The sequence below is a fragment of the Pseudopipra pipra genome, chromosome 6, assembly GCF_036250125.1.
Source record: "Pseudopipra pipra isolate bDixPip1 chromosome 6, bDixPip1.hap1, whole genome shotgun sequence".
In the NCBI taxonomy this organism is placed as follows: domain Eukaryota; kingdom Metazoa; phylum Chordata; class Aves; order Passeriformes; family Pipridae; genus Pseudopipra; species Pseudopipra pipra.
In genome coordinates this window covers 9,506,877-9,527,354 of record NC_087554.1, presented here as the reverse complement: position 1 = coordinate 9,527,354, position 20,478 = coordinate 9,506,877, and the positions used below count along the sequence as shown (strand labels likewise).

Below are 20,478 nucleotides of genomic sequence, written 5' to 3'. Positions count from 1 at the left end.
CTGAACAGTTATGCAAGGCCTTCACCTGAAGGCTACAGCACGTGTAAAGGCCCTACAAAACACAGTAACAAATGGCTGTAATGGTTATTTGAGTGTGTGCACAGTTTGAGAGGCCATGTCTTAAAATTGTCTTTAACAAACCTAAAAGCTAGACCACAGACAGCTGACCTGAAAAGTTATGCATTAAATACATAGAGAGTGAACTGCTGTGTTTTTAAAGATTTAAAACATTTTTAATTTTTATGTATCTGTTATAGTTGACATCTAAGGAATTACCTAATTAGCTCTTCTGAAGTCAAGTATCTGAAGATACATACCAGCATCTAAAACAAGCTCTAAGAAGTGTTAGAAAATAAAGAACTACAAATTATAGACCCTAAATATTTGTGCTAGGTTGTTACATTTTCCCCTTTAATATACTAGATTTTTATCTTTCCTTCCCCCTCACAATATTCTTGATACATAATTTTCTGTAACTGTTATGACAGGAAGTCATAAATTTCTCTATCAAAGACCTCATTTCAAGTAATGTACTATTTAAATTCCTTTTTCATCGCTCTATTGCTGTAAGATCTAAGCAAAAACACACTGTAACTAAGGGTTCAAAAAAGCCACAATATTGTAACTTCACAAATGCTCACCTTACTTAATGCACAGCAGTAACAAGATAAACAAGTGCAGTAGATACATTATTTTTTGTTCAGAAAAAAACTCCTGAGGTACTGACTGAAAAGGAACAGAAAATGAAAGGGAAATACACTAATCATAACTGAAGCACAGCCTTTTAACACAATCACGATTTATTTAGAAAATACAAGAAAACCACTGCAGCTGTAGCTGCTCAATTATTCTGATCTACAATGAAAGAAATTGCTCATTATTTAAATTCTTCTGTTTCTCTCATCATTATTTTAACTACAGTCAGTTCAGTGCTCTAAAATGGAATTCTACAAGGATTCCTATTAAAATTATTAAAAAGTTATACACCTTTACCATAGAAACAAAATTTTTAATTTGAAAATATCGTGAACCTTGAGTTGGACATAAGTGATAAAGAAATAAAGCCATCTGGAAGTGCACAAACTGAAAAGAAAAAATAAAAGCTATTCTCCAGTCATCCTACCCAGGCTTTTACTGCCCATCAGCTGCATGTCACCCAGCATGTATTTCAAATAAGACCCACCAGCACCCCCCCAACACACACCACAAAAAAATAGGATTAAGTGCTTTCTGTCTGGTCTGGACAATTTCAATCCCTTCTGAAGCAGAACAGAGGTGTCTATCTCCTTCAGTTAAAGTGCTGTGAGACTGAATGAATCCTGTGATGACCTATGACTATTCATGGTAAAGGATGAGGTCACTAGGAAATATTTTGATTTCCTATTATCGATACAGGAACTTATTTCACAAAACCTAAAGTTCATCCAAAGAGGTTCAAATGAATGTTAGTATTTTTTGTCCACTCCCGCATTTAGAATCCAGGTTCAAATCACTTAACTAGCAGTGACTTAGTAATCTAACACATCCAGGGTCATAGTGTAGCTCTGAAGCTTAAACTCTGTTGTTTTCTTAGTAAAATTATGATGGGGTAGACAATAAAAGAAAAAAAAAAGAAGAAAAAAATGCTCCACAAACAGGTCCTCCTCCAAAGTCTGGCAAGTATATCCCATGAGGAAAACATATTAAACTTGAATTAAAAACTTGTTCATCTCTCAAGTACAATTACCTCTAAAGGCCTCTTTTTCAACAAGGGTGTGGGAAGTGGTTGGGTTTGTAGCACATAAGCCAAAGCCATGAACTGAACATTCTGCCACCTCAAGAGAAGGGAATTAAAACAAGCATACTTCTTGGACAACTTTTTAATTATATTTACTTTGTAATCTTGCAGTGCTAATACTGTAATATTAGTAAGCATCCATGTGATAACACATTTAACTTTCTCATTATTTTCCAGTAAGCAATAATTGCAGGAGCTCTGGTTAAAAGGAAACTCAATAATTACACTGATTACTTGGTGGATTTGAAGAGACTCTGGAGCTGCAGCACACTCTAATATTGTGATAGGAGCTTTTCAATCTTACAGTTATGGTCATTATTCACAAAGGGAAACAATGGATTCCCAAACTGTTAACAAAGAAAAGAAGTTTGACATAAAATAAGCATAAAATAAAAATTATTTTAATTCATTGGGATATATTACAAAGAAAAATAACCAAAATCTACAGCCCTACAAAGCAACAAATTTTAAAAAATGGGTACAAGCTGAATAAAAGGAAGAGTAATGACTTGGTTAAACCTCAGAGGGAAGCAATGCCAAAGTCAGGCACCTCAAACAAAGAATGGGTAGATGGACCCGACACATGGGTGCTTTCTTTAGAGGAAGCCTCTGTTTGGAGTGCAAGTCATTCCAGCTAATGGGTAAGTCTTGTCCATTGACAATCACATTAGCCCTCTTTGCTATTTTAGTCAAATAAGGCTAATCATTTAGCGTGCCTAATTTATATAGCCATGAGGGTGGGTTATCAGCACAGATGCACTGAAGCATAAAAGACTTGGGAACACTGACCTATCTGTCAAATTTGATCAAGCCCAGTGAAATTCAATTTGTTAATCTTGCTTCACAATCCTACCCTCATGCACTCTAAACACTAAAACATTTTGTATTGCACTGAGGAGCACAGTCTACAGTGAGACTTAGTTGGACTAATCAGACTCGTATGAGTGATGTTAACCGTTGGAGCAAGGGATGTGACTTTTAGAATTAGAAGGCTAAAAGTAGGACTGAAAATCTGTAAATATTGGTAATATATATTTGCATGCCCAGTTCTTACCTTAGAGTGCAAGACAACAATGTAATACTTTAATAGTAACTGCAGAAAAGAAAAGAAATCAGGAATGTTTTCTCATTAAATGGAGAGGATGCTGGTTTTGAGTGTGTATATATACCTACATACTCAAGCTTCAAAAATTAACCAGGGCCAGATATTCAGCTCTGGACTTCTCACTTCTCTAAAACAGGGATTAATACTAATTTTGTGCCTAAAGCCAAGGTTTCTGAGGTCAAGAGAAGAGCATAGCTCTCCTAGTACCACCCACTCAGGCCTCATTCCAAAGGACACATCTTTTTCATCACCTACTTAAGTTTACCTCGGTCATGAAGTTTGGCTTTGGCCTTTGAATCCAGTACTACCCAGAGATGTCCATGTTTCAGTGAACTGAAATAGCACAAGCTCTTAGCAGTTGATTTTTTGCTGTTTCTAGTCGACTCTAAGAGTGGCTACATTTGTACAGATTATTTTTCCAATATTTGCAAACTACGGTATATGTACATCTGCAGTTAGAAGAATCTCAGTCCTGGTTTGTTTCATGACACTCATCCAGTTATCCTTCTGAAAGAGTTTTCTACCTTATTTGTTCTCTCAGCATACAGGACAAGAGAACATTCCTGTTTTCCAGTCCCTGCCCAAATTGCAGACAGAAGCTTATTGGATTGAATTAGAGAGAATCAAACTTGAATAATCATTATGGTCCTCAATTTGAGACAAATTGGGATAATAACTGTATCCAAGTATAGACTCCAGCAGATACATTTGGTCCTTAAATCATACCAGAATATTCAAGAAATAGTTCTGGAACACAAAGAACATCAGCTAGAGGAGAATGACCACAACAGACTTAACCTGTCTTAAAACGTCTTATCTATTTCTAGTTATGAAAAATAATAAATAAATGAATAAGGTAAGACAACCTTTCCCAACTAATTAAGCTTTTACTAAGTAAAGGACTAAAACAGTATGATTCTTTATTGGTACAGGTAGACACAATTCTGAATCATATGGGAAGTATTCAATTAACATTGATGAGACTTGACAGATGCACTGTCTGGGAAATATCTTGGTTCTTCTCCCATTAGATTTATTTATATAAGCCCATTTTCAATGTTACACTGATTATCAGTGAACATTAGACTAAAGAAGTAGGTAATGTAAAGCCACAAAGTCAACTCTCTTGAAGAGGTTGCCAGTCTGCTCATGACCTGCCCATGCACTTTGGAAACAAACTCCACATACCACTGGCATGCCTTTTTGTTTTAGAGCTTGGTCACCAACACCACTACAGAACAACTGTGAACAGGACCTGCATGCAGCTGGTTCACACAGAATAGTTCTTCCAGCATTTGCTTTGCTTCTCTGTATCACGACAACTCAGTGAGGGAGTTAAAAGTGATGGTGTTTGGAAGCCTGGAACAATTTAGTTTTATTTATCATAATTAAACCTTAAAATGTAATGGCACAAACACTCTGAAAAAGGTGTGTGGAAAAGGAAAAGAATATTAGAAACAAACAAACAACATAAAATCTGTCTGCTGACCTCAATTATTTTCCTAGCATGAAACCACAAAAAAAAAAAAAGTGTATTTCTTAGGCAGTCATATATTGCCATTTAATCAGTTATGCCACATATTATAAGGCTATCTTTCCATGGCATGGAAACAACACCCAACACTAAACACCTATTGTCTTACTCACAACTCTGACAGTTCCTGGAAAAAAATAAGTGTCTAGTTTGAAAATCGATTTAAATATAACAACTCTTTTTTCTTTCTTGAGTTTTCTGAAAAACGGAATCAATCAGTGCATCCATGATATCCCAGTGTGTGCAGAGCTGGGTATAAATCATTACAGAAGAGAGACACTGAGTTCCATACGTATGCAGGTGATTTGTGGACACAGGTTCCACATCCTCATCAAACAGACATGGCCTTCTATGCTACTTTGGTTACTTTATAGCACTAGCCAGAATCATAATCCAAGGTTTGCAGTGGCTAAAAAAACATTTTAGTTCCCTAGTTTATGAGTTATGGTTTGGGACTTGTTTTACTTGTTCTCTCCTTAGACATTTAAGGGGAGTTCAATGCTTCCCTGTTTACAAGTTTTGTGAGGGGTGAAAAAATAAAATCCCAATTATCCTCTGTTGGTTAAAACCTTGTTTGAATAAGGTTTTGCATTCACAAACAGAAGGGAGAAGGAAATATATATCTAATTTTTTTCCTATTTGTCTAGGGCTTGTTCCATCGGTGTGAAAAGTTATTTGTGTAGTTACATCTATCACATATTCACATTTACAATTAGCAGTCTGGTAAAGCTTACACATTTCAAACGAAGTGAAGACTCATATGTGGATGAGAAAAAAAAACCAAAACCCTGGAGATTCTTTAAACTAAAAATCCTGGATAATGACTTCCAGCCTAATCACAGCTAGCCAGGTGGTGAGGTTTGAAGCTCCACATTAGTCTCTGGATAGAAAGCTTCAGCAGAAGAGCAGGAAGAAGATGAGGAAGAAGCAAAACTGCAGCAACAAGAGGCTGATGTCATCATCATCATCATCATTAGGGAAGAAGGCACAGCATGGGTGTCACTATTTAGATTTCTAAAGCTTTGCTGAATTCTTTCCCATTGTGCACAGGTGAGAACATGGCCCTACCCAGACACTCCTTTTAGGAGCTGACACTGAACGTGTGTGAGCACAAACCCCAAGGCTACCGAGGCCTAACCACAGAAATTAACTTCTCTTCTGGAATGCTGTAATGTTGAGGGAAGATCTTTTAATTGCCTTACCATGAGAGCACCAGAAGACAGTAAATCCTGTCTTGCATCATATGCCTTTCTAGTGGACAGCTGTGTAAAATACAGTTCTCAGCTCCACTTCTGGATATAAATGTAGACAAAAAGATACACATTCTACCTCATTAGATAATTGGTAGCAAACTATTTTGAATATATATATCATGAAGAAAATTATGTACATACATATTTTTATATACCTATGTGGGCTTGTGTGTGTAAAATACAGATATATACCACCCAGCTAACCAGAAGACTCGGTGAAAACTGTTTTTAAAGACACACTGAAATAAAAAACTAACATATACAATATGGAATGTTACCACATGGCTGAAGATGTGTTTAAGTTACCATATAGCATTAAAGCCAAATAAATATCTCTTACTTCAATATTCACGTGTCTGAGGGGGAATTGCAGGCTTTCTTCCTTTAATTTACTTTCACTTTTCTTCACTTAACTATTGAACCAGAGTGTCAGTAGTGAAATCTGTGTGTCAGAGAACTTGATAAATTCAGAATAATTATTAAAAAGTAAAAAAAAGAGAAACATACTTAATCTCAAAATAATATGGTGTAAAATAAAGCATTATTATACCTGCAATGATGTCATCCATCTGCTCCAAAGCTGCCTCCAGCATATGACTCGCGTCAGAAGCCATCATCTGGAATTTCTTCAGATCTCTACTCTTTCTACTGAAAAGACAGATGAAACCATGTGTATTACACTAAATAACCTGACAGAAAAATATGTCACTGTTACATTATAAATCAAGCCACAGAAACACAAGTCCATGCTAGCAAAAATACAGCCTAGTAAGAAGAAAACTAACAAAAAACCTGTTCCTATTCTTGATAGATGACTTGGGATTTCTGAGGTTTTAATTCATCATTGATTTATTTTTTAAAGAGACTTTACTAATAAACAAGGAAAACAAAACCAAACAACCTCAAATACTGGAAGCTTGAGATGCCCCTACTCCTCATCCTTAACAATGGCTTCCTAGATTCAAATTCAGTGCATCTCAACCTTTTGCTCTGTGGGAAAAAAAGTGGATTGACTAGGGTTCAATAAAGGAATGGAGACATGGGGAAAAACATACCTAACTATAAACAAAACTCTCCTTTTTGATTGCTGCCTTAAGAGTAAAGACAATTCTGGAAGTTTTTACTCCTCCTTTCTATATCCCTATTCAATCTTTCCACCACTTCTTTCATGACACTGAAAATACAACTCTTTCTGTTCAAATAACAAAAATGCCCCAGGTATGAATTGTCTGAAGTTACTGCTGCCTCTTTAAAACAGGACTAAATACATTCATGTTACCGTCTGACATTAAGGATAACAAAGAAAATCTTCCAAAATGAGTCTCTACTTGTGAGTTGGTGTTGCTGGACTCTCAGACAAGTAACAGTCACTGTTGTCAACATATGACATTTCAAAGGGGAAAATAATTTATGCAGCCCATTTCACTGCCAGTGAGAAAATTCCCTCTGAAATAAGGCCCTTTTGCACATCACTTCATCCTTGAAGCATGAGACCAGTGCCCACACAGTGAGGAACATACTTATGCATGACTTTCACAGTGCTCTAACACACAACTCAAAATACTGACAAAGCCTACAAAGGGTCATAGTATTTTCATTTCTCTTCCATGAAGGGTGCAATTCAGTCTTTTGACATTCAGTCTTCTGACACAGCAAGTTTTAAGATCTGTATTTCAAAACTGTTCCATTTTGACAGCTTTCTAAGCCTCACAAAAGACACCTGTCTGACAGTGGATAGAGATGTCCTTCAAATGACTCAGGTTGTAGGTAAGTGCATAGGCAATGGCCCTATGTTTGTGGGGCCTATTTGTCCAGTGCTACTGAAATTAATCTGTATTTATCATGTCATTACTAAGAAATCAAGTATTTTGAATTTAAATAAATATTACAATAATCTTTAATGGCAATTCACATAGATTTGCACTGTGTTCATCCAGTGACAGTTCAGGCACTGGCCACCAAGGCCAATTGCATGACTGGTAGCTAAACCACTCACATTTATTCTCTCAGCTGCGGCCTGACTAAACACTGGAATGTAGAATCAGCACTTAGGATAAAGTTAGCTTTAAAATAAAATCTTAATTTTTTTCTTTCAGTGGGACTGTCAGGGGAAAAAAAGAAATCTCTAAAAGTACACTTATGGTTGAGTCCAAATTACTGCATCACAACTGATGTTCAGTCTCAGTAATAAGCCTGATTCAATGAAAATTTGTACTATCAAGTCAAAATTATTTTCTTCTCTTGCAAACTAAGAATCCTGAGACAGACTTTTCTCCATAGTGCTGGTGAATTATACACAAAGAAAGCTAATTTATTAGTAACCTCTGTATTATCAGTGCCCTATGTCCATGCCAGTCAATGTATATAACCCCACTATCTAGAGAGACAGATGCAGGAATGAGTCAGAAACTACAATGTTCTAATTTGAACTCTGCCATTTATAGCTTGTCATAATGGGTAAGCCATTATCTAACTTCAGATCACATTGATCTGAAGAGCAATATGAGAATGTGTTATCTTTAGTGTCACCCAAGGCAAAGATTAATGTAAATGAATGGTTGTTTCTGGACTCTCCCTTTTTTGTCAAAATAATCTTTTAAGTATAAACAATGCTAAATGTAACTGAACTTACCCAAAATACATGTCACACAAATATTTCATTTAATGGTACCGGAAATAACAAAAATTGTGCTCAGAATAATCTGGAAAGTCAGCTGATATAAATTTAAAATTTCAGAACCCTTGCACACATGAACTTTACAGACACTCCCTCTGATTCTGTTTCTCCAGTCTGTTGGTTTGGGGAGATTTCCATCTTCTGTTGCCACATTTACATGCCACTGAAGACTTGAGAGATCCCCAATTCTCCACTGCAGAGAGCCTCCTTGCTTGCAGTATTTCCTCTAGTTCAAAGCAGCCATAACATCAGTAATAATCACCTTAGTGAAAGGAAATCCACCCACATGAGCAGCTGCCAGAGAGGCACCAAGGATACCCTGTGCCTTTGGCGGATGTGGCCACCGGCCGCTCCCCCAGAAATGCATGGCCACCAGCTGTGCTGGTAAATCAGGACAGCAGACTGGCTCAAAATCAGGAGGAAAAAGAGTGAAAAATACTAAAAATAGCATAGAGTTTCTATTTCTAGATTGCAGTCCATGCCCTTCTTTGTGCTGTAGGCTACTTCTCCATGGGCTTAAAGCAGCTAAAGCGTGGCTGTTGTTACAACAAGAAATGCAGAACTACGATTTTTCTGAACATCTAATATTTTTATATCTACTATTTGACCACCTATAGCGACAAAGGTACAGAAAATGCTGATACACTCCATCACAAACTTGAAAATTTACTTATAGAAAAACCTTCCATCAAGACCTTGGCAAAATCCAGGAAGTTTTGCTGAAAAACACCACCAGAAGTAAGTCTTCTATCTCCTCCCAGCCTCCACACTCAGCCTGTTTTCTCACCTGTACCCACAGTGTATTTGCTGCTTAACTGCACTAAGCTAAAGTAAAACCTGCTTACCAAGCAACGATTTATTAATAAAAGCAATGTTCTTTGCTCCATAGCGATAATGTAATATTACTTGCTTGACATCTTTTTCTAGACAGACCTGTTGCTCGTGCTTCAGGCAAGTTTTACTTTCCCAGACACTCCCTTCTTACAGCTGGACTGTTCTGAGCAATATTGTGAAAACAGCTCATTAGATCTCCTGTGTTTTCAGTTACCATTTCTCATCTAGTTCTATACAAATACCTGCAATTGTGGATTCTTTTTCTAACACTATTAAATAAGACACCTGTATCAATCCCTCAAACAGCATCCATCTATTTGCTGGTATTTTAATCGCAGTTCCTTTTACAGTTTTCATTCCTGAATGACATCAACAGATGTAGAACATGAAGACTTACTTAACTATGTAAAAATATACATATATTTGGTAAAAAAAGGTTTTTTCAGCTTTGATAAGGACTGAACAAAAACTATCCCTAACATTATAGTACAAGCTTTAATATTAGCAAATTCTAACCTTCAGGACTTATTAGATTAATTTATATGCCAGCAAAATACAAGAACCAATCTACTCACCTTTTGAGGTCCCTAAGAAGAAAAGAATTTACTTTTTTGCCTGATCAGTAAAAATTCCTCGCTATTAATAGCCAAAGTTTTACTATTAAGCAGACATAAGTCTAAATTATTACCGACCCTTCTAAGTCACACGCTCATACTAATTTAGAGCCCAGCCCACAGAGATATTGCAACCCTGTTTGTTATAATTACCGAAGCAATGAGATCTTCCAGGAAGTGCAGACAGAGCAAACTGGTCTGAATCTCTTAAATTTATTTTGCTAAGCTAGTTTTACCCTATAAGTCCCAGTCTGAGATTTGCATTTCAAATAAAATGAAAAAGCTCTGGCAGAACTATTGTGCTTAGAGTCAATATCCCTTGCAAATTTCTTAACCTACATTCTGTATGTAAAACTACAGGTTACTGTCTCCAAAAAGAACATAATATTTAACAGATGTATTTACTATGAAAAAGATGTTCTTCAGAATTATGAAAAGCTTTAATTAAATTTGAATCTTTCATGGCTGGCTTGAACCAGCAGCTATCCAGAGGTAAGAATGTCAACATTTAGGTAACTCAGATGTTTTCCCAAGGTTGCTCCTAAAAATGAGGTTGCCAATACTATCAGTTATGGAGAAGGGTGTAGTTTTTGACAAGAACTCCAGAAATCCAGATCTTTGGATCTTGTCTGTGGCCTACAAATTCCTCTGACGTTTAGCAGACACAGCTAATAATTAACTATCACCACCGGTTTTTTCCCTGGGATGAATAAATACATGTTTGTAAACTGTTTAAATACTCAAATTCAAGTATTACACTGCTTTGTACTTAATGGTATAATGAAATAACGAGTGCCTTGGGTAAGCTTCAGACGTCCCCCACGCTCTTCTTCAGCTGCAAAACGACTCCTGCCCTGGAAGGAAGAAATGTGCACAATTTCCACCCTCGCTATTTCCCACCTTGCTTCTCCCCCAGCCACATGCTCTGTTGTATCCAGACACCCCACAGGAGCACAACTGCTGATTCATGTCTCCCACTGGCTCTGCAGGACTCAGGACACCGTCAACTACAAAAGTTATAAATGCATATTTGCATCCTGGCCTTTTAGAACCTGCCATAACTCTCTAATTAAGATAATCCTTAGTCCTAAATAACCACACACAGCTGCTGGGAGCAGAAGAATTCCTGATGATCACTAGAATGACCGCCTAAGGAACACTGCTTATACAGGATGCTCCAGGGCTACCCAGCCACAAATCCTTTTATCTGACAGGCTGAGAGAGTTGGAGCTGTTCAGCCTGGAGAAGAAAAGGCTTCAGGGACACCTTCCAGCAGCCTTCCAGTACTTAAAGGGGCTACAAAAGAGCTGGAGAGGGACTTTTTGCAAAGGCATGTAATGACAGGACAAGGAGTAATGGCCTTAATCTGAAGAAGAGTAGGTTTAGATTAGATATTAGGAAGAAATTCTTTAATTGTGAGGGTGGTGTGGCACTGGAACAGGTTGCCCAGAGATGCTGTGGATGCCTCATCCCTGGAAGTGTTCAAGGCCAAGCTGGATGGGACTTGGTCTAGTGGAAGGTGTCCCTGCCCATGGCAGGGGGGGTTGGAATTAGATGATCTTTAACATCCCTTCCAATCCCAACCATTCCATAATTCTCTGATTATGGCTCAAATTAATTTTATTTCTTAATACAGGCAGTACTTGCTCTATTTCCCCTTAATACGCTTCACTGGAATAGGCAGGAGGGTAAAAAAATTCTTTCATTGATTACCCATTATGTAATAAGTAAAAACAAGACTATTTTTATTTTCAGCAAGAAAGTATGAAGTGTCCGCACTGAGGCAGAGGGGAAAGTTTTATAGAGAAATACAGATTAGCCAAAGTTGAACAAAGACCTGATACTGAACTATTTCAGGTAGAACTGCTAAACTCTGGTCAGTATATTGCTGGGAGTCCTTATATGAGGGGACATCCTTAGGTGAAGCACAGTGCAATACCTCCATGATGAAAACCAGCTAACTTAATAAGCTAAACTGGCTTATACAGGCAGCTGGGTATTACCCTGGCACTGTAAAACCACCACCTTTGTGTGCTACTGATAAAAGTTAGAGTGACAAGCCCTAAGAACTATGATGCTTTTAAACGTATTATGCTAAATAATTCAATTTAAGATACAAAGGGAACTGAATGTAGTTAAATTTACTGCACTATGAAGTACCAAAGGCAAAACTGAACATTTCTTTCCAAAAATAAACCCATTAAGTTTGCTAATACAAGTCTGAAATTTGGGAGAAGGAAAAGAGAAAGCTCCCTTTAAAAAATGCTAAATCTGACTGATACTTTATGATGCTGTAAGAACACAAATGACCTCACAGCAGCTCCTCCACAGGACTCATGGATATTGAGTTACAGTTACTATTGGTACCATACCCAAATTTCATTACTCATGTTTGTACAAAGTCTCATCCTTACATACAAAAGCTGACGCTGACAGAATGGCATGTGCAAAGTGAGCTTCCTTCAGCTCCTCTCTATAACAGCTCTAGGAACTGAAAACTCTTCATTCCTGCAGTGTTGTTTTAAGCATTGTTCATAAAAGCTTAATAAAGTCCTTCTTAATTTAATTTTAAATTATTGATATTTTAAGTTTTCGGTGTTATACATGATATAAAGGAAAATGTTACAGCTTCCAACTTTGCAAATCTTCATTCATTATTTGTTACTGTATTAGGTGAAAAAATACCCTAACTATTTTAGTTCAGTACCCATCTAACTAGTTCCAACCACTAACTAGTTAAAATTAAAAAAAAATACCAAACCCACAAAGAATAAATGCTTTGGATTTAAACTTCAGCTGAACAAAGCACTACCTGGTAAAATACATGAGAGGAAAGTTTCTGAACCAAAATATGAACATTTCTGCTCTTAAAATTAACACAAATATGAATGATAAACAAAAGTCAGATTTTGTATTACAGTTCGCATTTAGTTCTAAGAGTTTTAGAATTAGAAAGAGTTAGTTCTGACATTTAAAATAAACTATGTTTATTTCTTTTTCTTCCAATCTCAGGTATTCACCGGCCTCAAGGTCACAGCTTCAAATTTTCTTCCACGAAGGTCAACATTTCAACTAGACCTTTGAAGTTACTTAACTCCAGATCCAATGCCTGGGAAGCTGCACACACCACACCTTCCCCCCACCCTCGCCCCGTGAAAGTAAATTCATGCTCTAGTAAATTGAAAGGTGAGAAGTTATAATAAAAGTAAACACAGAATTCATGCACAAATTAACTCTTTGCCCTGGAGTAAAGCAGAGGACAAACCACAGAAATTGAGAGACATCAGATATAAATGACTAGCAAAAGTTTTCAAAGCTATCCTCTGTCAAACTCATAAAAAACTAGACAAGCTATACTGCTGGAAAGAACACTCTTTAAACCTTGAGAATTAGGAATAATATTTCTTATGGTTCATAAATACTTCTTGGGCTTTTTTCAAAACTCTCTGAGACAAAGTGTTTTCATCCTGGCCAGGACAACTGGATCAGGCCAGTTCCTTATGGAAAATCCTACTGTCCAATTTTCGTTTGGCTTTGTGCATTTCAGTAAGTTGTGTAAATGGAAATAAGTTGATTAGAGGGAAGGAGAACCTCTCCTATGAGGAAAGGCTGAGAGAATTGGGGTTGGTCAGCCTGGGAAAGAGAAGCTTTGGGGAGACCTAATTGCAGCCTCCCAGTACATGAAGGAAGCCGACAAGGAAGATGGAGAGAGACATTTTACAAGAGCATGTAGTGACAGGACAGGGGGGAATGGATTCAGACTGAAAGACAGTAGGTTTAGATTAGATACTAGGAAGAAACTCTTTACTGTGAGGGTGGTGAGGCACTGGAATGGGTTGCCCAGAGAAGTAGTGGATGTCCCAACCCTGGAAGTGTTCAAGGCCAGGATGGATAAGGCTCTGAGCAACCTGGTCTAGTGAAAGGTGTCCATGACCCTGGCAAGGAGCTGGAACTAGATTATTTTTGAGGTCCCTTCCAACTTCTATGATTCAGAACCAACTCAGAAGAAAAAGCACTACTACTAACTTAGTTTATTAATCTAAGTATAAATCCCACTAGGGATATATAAGTGTACATAAGCTCTGTGAAACAGAGATTTTACACTAAATTCTGCAAGTACCATTTGGAATATTAGCCTGAAAAGGCAAGATGCTTCACTGAAGGAAGCCAGTGCCAACGTAGGGCCAGAAGATCTGATATCTCAAAGAAATGTAAGGAGGTCCAATTTTCAAATCTTCTCCATTTCTTCAGTTCCTTGATGTACACAGAGGATCACTGTAAAAATCAGCTGCTTTGCCAACAAAGAGCAAACACTCCTCAGCCAACTGGCATAGTCTACAGAGCCCATGCTGTCCTTGGTCCTAGTGCCTCGACCTCTTATTTATTATTGCCTGCAATGTAATCAAGACAGGTATCCATCAACTTCTTATGACTCAGAGGCAGAAACAGCTCTGTATTTTTGGAACTCTTACGACACCATGAGAACAGTCACGCTCGTTCAGACCAAAAGCCTGTCTGGCCTAGTGCTTTGTCTCCAGTGATGTTCAGTGCAACACAAGCTACACAGTGATCAGTCTCCTGCTCTCTTCCAGTAATCAGTAAGCCCAAGAGTTTATGAAACACAGACTGGATAGGAACTACGATGTTGAAGATTTATCTGATTTCTCTTCAAATAATTTTTCTATAATTTTTCAGTGAATGCTCTGACATTACAAAAAAAAAAGACAAACAAAACCACAAAACTGCATTCTGGGTTAGACTGCACAGAGAAACAATTCCACCCAGACATGATGAAGAGAGACATTTCTTGTAATTATTTCTTATTATGCTCTTGGGTTACTCAGATTATAAAGCTCAGTCCTGAATTTGTATCAGCTTCACAAATACGATGTGAAGGCTAAACTCAGCTTCAGCTGTAAGGCTTAAAAATGAATACTATAAAGACAACTTTTTGACTTTGTAAAGTATATTTTCATATTAGTATTTTTCCCCTCTTTGAAACATTCTGTGGAGCAATTTATAAATAACTGGAAACATCACTAGACTGGTTTAATATTACCCACCCTGCATCTGTGAATACAAATATGCTGAATTCATACTAACAGGAACTGACAATATCAAGTACTTCTGTATAAACTGGAAGCTTCAGTAGCTATTTTGAGGAAAGTGTCTGTGGGAAACAAAGAAAAGAAAAATATACTTCTTCTAGAAACAGCAAATTCAACAAAATTCAATCTGCTTGGATTAAAAGCATTAAAGTAGGAACAACAAGTGGATCACTGAGAAAGCACCGTATCCTGCATTACTCAACCTATCAATGAAAATATAAATTTTAACAGCTGTGTCAGTTTAACGCATGGGCTTATAAACTAAACATTCTTATGTTGATTGCTTTCTGAAGATTAATGAAAATGTCTTTCTAAAAGGCCATCTTCAAGGTTTTCCTCTTTCTCTGCCTAAGGAATAGGTATAACTATTGTGCCAAAATAGGTTCTTTCACCCTGTGTGCAAGAGGCCAATCTACACACAGAGTTGAGACATCTGATTTATTCACAATTCTGTGCAGAAAGAGATGTTGGGTGGCGAATCCACAAAGCCAGCACAACAAGTACCAAAACTTTTCACTATTCATACATCTTAGCAAACAGAGGCATTAATGTTCATGGGCTACAAGTTACCTAGTTCTCTTAATAATTAGGATTCTATCTTCTATTGGTTAATGATTCCATTGCTTCTTATGCTAATTAGTCCACATTCTCAGTCCTTCTCTTCTTTTGAGTCATTGGGTTTCTTGGGTCATGGTCTGTGAACTGGTGGTCATGATCTCTCCCTGCCAAAATTACCTTTTACCCAGCTGGAGCTGATTTCAGCACAATTGCTGGGTTGGCTTTATAAGTTTCTTCCTTATCTTGGGAATTCTGATGAAAGTCTTTGTGGCTTGTAAATTCTGTATTTTTTGTGTCTGCTGTCAGTAGTACGTCCTTCTTCCCAAGCTCGGACCCCTAGGCCTGAGATCACTGAACCATGTCAAGCCCTAAATTTTAACAAGACAATTCTACTGATGAATAATTTATCTTTTTAACATCTGGACATCATAACCAAAAGGCAACAATTCTTCATGTCAAGTTAAAATCTGATCTAAAATGATATATCTTATTGATTTTGCTCCTCCATTATTCAGAACTACTTGCAGAACTAGCCAACACTAAGGAAGTAGCTGTACCAAATACTGTGCCACAGCCAAATTCTAAATCAGAGGATGATTAATTTCTTTCCACAGTTAGTGGAGTTACATAATTTTATAATTTTTTAAAAAAGCATTGTACAGAGAGGTAATGCTGCAAGACAGACAGAACAGTAACTCGATATCCAAGAGCAACATTTAATACTTTTAAGATTCCAATAAGTGAGAGAAACTTGTAATATCTCCCAGCTGAAGAAACATTGTTACAGGTGGCAAGAATAATTCAACATCCTTCATCCTCGTTCGTCCGGTGGATCCTAGAAGAAAAACGAATACCAAGATGCCTAGAGACAGATCAAGCATGCACTGAAACCAGAAGCTGCCTTTAGAGGGAACACACAATGAATGCAGCCCACAATGAATGTGTGACAAGATATATAGGTCTCCTCAACGACCTATTCTATAGAGGAGCTGTATTTGCTCACTGAAACACATGTTTACCTAGCAAAGGATCTTAAACAGAATCACCTCACTGAAAACCCACTCAAGGGCTCAGGTTTTTTATTTCACATTCATCTATGTGCACTGTTATTGTTTTGGTTCCATCACCACAACTGAAACAAGTAAGTTAGGTAATAAGAAGGTAATTAAAAAAAAATAAGGTAATTGTATACCCAGTTTTGAGTATCTGGTAAGAACTTTTCATACACTTAAAAGAGTTCTGAAGTGCTCAGCACGCTGCTTCCATATAGTAGATGCATCCAATGGCAAAGGATGCAAAAGAGATCCTCAGACTCTACTGTTACATATAGCACCTTTTAGTACCAACCATGGCAGGTGTTCTCAAGTTCTTACCACCCACAGAGCCCATCATGCCGTTTCTGCCAACCATTTCAAGGCATTTATTATCAGTTCTATAAAAATGTAAAATGAGTAAGTTTCCATGTCAAATCACGTTATCAAGGGTAAGCAAAATCAACATATATATATATTTCTCCTTATAAATTATACATGATATGAAGGACTGGGAAAGAGATAAGAAAAAAATCACAGCCACAGTTCCACACCTCAGAATGCCTATTTGAATTTGCAAAACTTTAAAATTATGTGTCATTTCCAGATAGAGACTAATTGCTCAGTAAAACTGGTTCCCCATATGAGTCTCTAAAGCTACCATATTCCAGTTCAATCAGTTTAGCTTACAGTTTTGCTAGGACACTTGATGCAGAAAGCTTTTGGAAGTTTTCCAAATTAAAAAATGCCTTTCTTGACACGAACTGAATGCAAGAACTGAACCTAGAAACAGACTTATTCATAACCTCAGTAATCTTCTAGTTTTTATATACATATTTACATCTGAAGTTCAGGATGCTGTCAGCATAATTCATCACTAGGGGGATGGTGGGGTGATCCCCCCACCACAGGGGTATATATAAAGGATCCCTTTTGTTTTTTTTAATAGTGAATTCCCATTATGGCATGAAAAGAGGAAAAGCTAAGCTATCATAATGAACATACATAGGATTTCTTTAGATTCCTTTCTAGATAAGTATTTTGACTACTTGAACACAAGCAATGAGACAAAAGTATTTGCCAAAAAATAAAACTGTAGCCTAAAATTGGTGCTACTATGTGTTACTTCCAGTCCAAAGTAAAACTCTTTCATATTATTGAAATAAAAAGAAAAATTGCAATTGTTACGGCAAGTGCTACAGTATAGAAGCACCTGAAGCAGCATATTGTTATAAAGTTAGTCAGATTTTTACTGGCTCTGAAATAAATGCACCTTTGTACTGAGATAGAAACAGAATTCTTATATTACTTTAAGGGGCCCAAATGTCATTATAGCAAGGCCAGAAGTTGTAAGACACACTGTCAAAACCAGCAATGACACCTGAGGGCATACTGAGTGTCAGGCTTTTACACATCCTGTTTTACTTCAGAGTATTTCATGTTAAGACTCAGAGCAACTGAGTCTTGGAACTGTTTGAAAGTCCTACTACTCACATTTGGTCTGATTGTGAATAAACCTATGGAGTTTCCTGAGGTAACTTAATCACGTATTTTACTGTTTGATAACAATGCTTTTATTGGACCTTTTTATTAAAACAACCACAACATGGAATTATTTCAGGCTAATGACTTGCAAAGTCCTTTAATTCCTGACAGCTACGAGCTGATTTATCTGGATGAAAAGTATCTCACAAGTTTCTTGCCATTTGGGGCCAAGCGACATTGCATCAAAATCAAAATTAAAAGAAAAAAAATTAGAAAAAAGACTAAACTATCCAAATTACTATCCATTGCAGGAAGTTAATTTTCTCCTCAGAATTTATTATCAGTTTTTTTTAGTTTATTTAATTTTCCAGAAAATGGACTAAAGTGTGTTTCCATACCAGTAATCCTGACATCTTTATACTTTCATACTGAACTTGTAAGGAAAATTTGATTTGCTGTTTATTATATAAGAGATTTAGTCCCCTGTGTTTCAGTGGAAATATACAAGACAGTTTTATTAACTCCAAAATAATAAATATCCAGTCCTTTCCTACTTGAAAAGAAAAATATGGCCATATTGACAAACACTAAAAGACTGTTCTGCCATGAAGAAATTTCTTCTTCTCTATTAGTCCTTACTGATAAGGGATTGTTCTGCTTCATGACTGTACTGTGCTGCAAACAGTACTGTTTACTCTGTTAGGTAAGGAAAGCAAATAAAACACATTTGCAGTAAAATTATGAGCATACTGCCTGGCAAACTCGGCAAGCTGCCTAGCGTGGCACTTTTATCAGTCTCAACTAATTTGGAAGCTCTTCTTCTAAGTACCCAAATCTGGGTTTCCAAAGGAAATGAGCAGCTGCTAGTCCCATTCGCAATTAGTCCTGGATAATCAGCAGCTCTGATTAAAGAAAAACTACAAATGACTGGTGAATCCAAGCTAAATTCACTCTGGAGTATTTATAACTTTTATAATAAATCATTTACTCTGAACACAAACTCCTCTCCCCGTGTTAAAAAAAAGTATATATAAAAATGCAGTCTTCTGAAGTCCCTCTTTAGCCAGTGGTTTATGTGAAATGAGAACCAGCTGCGCTTCACAATCTACAAAGGAAACTGAAGACTCTACCAAATTTCCCAATTAAAATGGAGAAGGCAATCAAAGCAAAAGAGATTTGGACCACAATTCTTGAAACAGTTTCTTAATCCGTAGCCTAATTTACAACTATTATGAAATGTTGCACGCACTGGACAAAGTATGGTTGAGTAACTACTGTGGGTTATTAAGCATTTTTCACAACACTACTGTATGCTCTGCAAAAGCAGGCCAGAACAGATCTTTTTCTTGCACAAAAGCTTTTTTTAACAACTCTCCTTTCTTCTAATAACAAAAGTTTCTAATATAATTTTGCTTTTGTACATGTGAAGTTTGCTAGATCAGACTACAAACTGCACTTCGGAGTTTCAGGTAAAATTACTACTTTGGATTCATTCAGCTTTCTAAATTGAAGAACATTTTAATTCAAGAAACAGTTAACTAATCATTTATAATGTTTATGACTGAGATTTCCAGGTTAGCATTATCTGTGCTAACACCAAAGTATTTTGTACATACACTTTTAGTTACAGAAGACTACTCTTGAGAAAAGAAAATACTCACTAATTTTGACTTTTTTTTTCAGATGTAATGAGTACATTTTTAAGAGAATCACATATCCTACTTTCATTGCTATTTTACAACCAGTCTGTGTTTCTGGTCCATGTAAGTAACCTCCAAATTTTAAGATTTGTTCTTCTTGCATTCTTGAAACAGTTATTCAAGGATGTATTGCAAAAGAGTTTACAGCACTTATACCCTCACTGCAAAGTACACAGGAGGTTACAGTCACAAATAAACCAAAGCACAACTTCATACCTTACTCTTGGGCATAAAAAATTGAAAAAAGAGGTTTTCCCCAAGAAAGAAAGGAACAGAATTAATACTAAACTTTAGGTAAGAGGCCTGCACTTAAACCTATTTGAAACAGTTTTTTATGAAGGGAATGCTATCACAGAATAATTGAGTCACAGAATAGTAGAGGTTGGAAGGCATGTCTTTAGATCATCTACTTCCATTCCTAGGAGATCACCATTCCATTCTCGGGTTAACATTGGCCAGAATGTCACCAAGGCACTGACACCAAAGATGATCTAACAGAAATTTCATATGAGCTACAGAATGACAGAACATTGTAAGTAAAATATGAAAAAGTCTTGTGCAAGAAGATCTTAATACATTCCCTGTCTAATACTGCAAACAGCAAACACCAGGAGAAAGGCAGAAACTTTGCTCCCTGGGATGGTTTGTGCTTGTTTCCTATCTAAAATATTAGATTTTCCTCCTCAAGGTCATTGCTAGAGAATTTTTTTCCTCTGCAGTGAAACATCAGAATACTTCTGTTTAAGAGCTGACTGGATTATGTGCATTAGTTTATCACCATCACATTCATAAATCTTACTGC

The 20,478-nt window shown here is 36.8% G+C and overlaps 1 protein-coding gene and 1 long non-coding RNA gene across 8 annotated transcripts in view; one reads left to right on the top strand and one right to left on the bottom strand.

Annotated features, from left to right (window-relative positions):
- Positions 1–20,478, bottom strand: part of PPFIBP2 (PPFIA binding protein 2) — a 101,391-nt gene that overhangs the window by 75,976 nt on the left and 4,937 nt on the right. For all 7 annotated transcript variants that reach the window (XM_064657251.1, XM_064657253.1, XM_064657254.1 and 4 more), the window contains exon 2: positions 6,220–6,317. In XM_064657251.1, coding sequence (XP_064513321.1) covers positions 6,220–6,286 — 67 coding nt within the window. In that variant the 5' untranslated portion in view covers positions 6,287–6,317. The remainder of the gene's footprint in view (positions 1–6,219; positions 6,318–20,478) is intronic.
- LOC135415492 (uncharacterized) lies at positions 8,378–14,528 on the top strand. The gene is made up of 2 exons (XR_010431158.1): positions 8,378–9,084; positions 12,807–14,528. It is a non-coding gene; the product is annotated as an uncharacterized LOC135415492 (long non-coding RNA).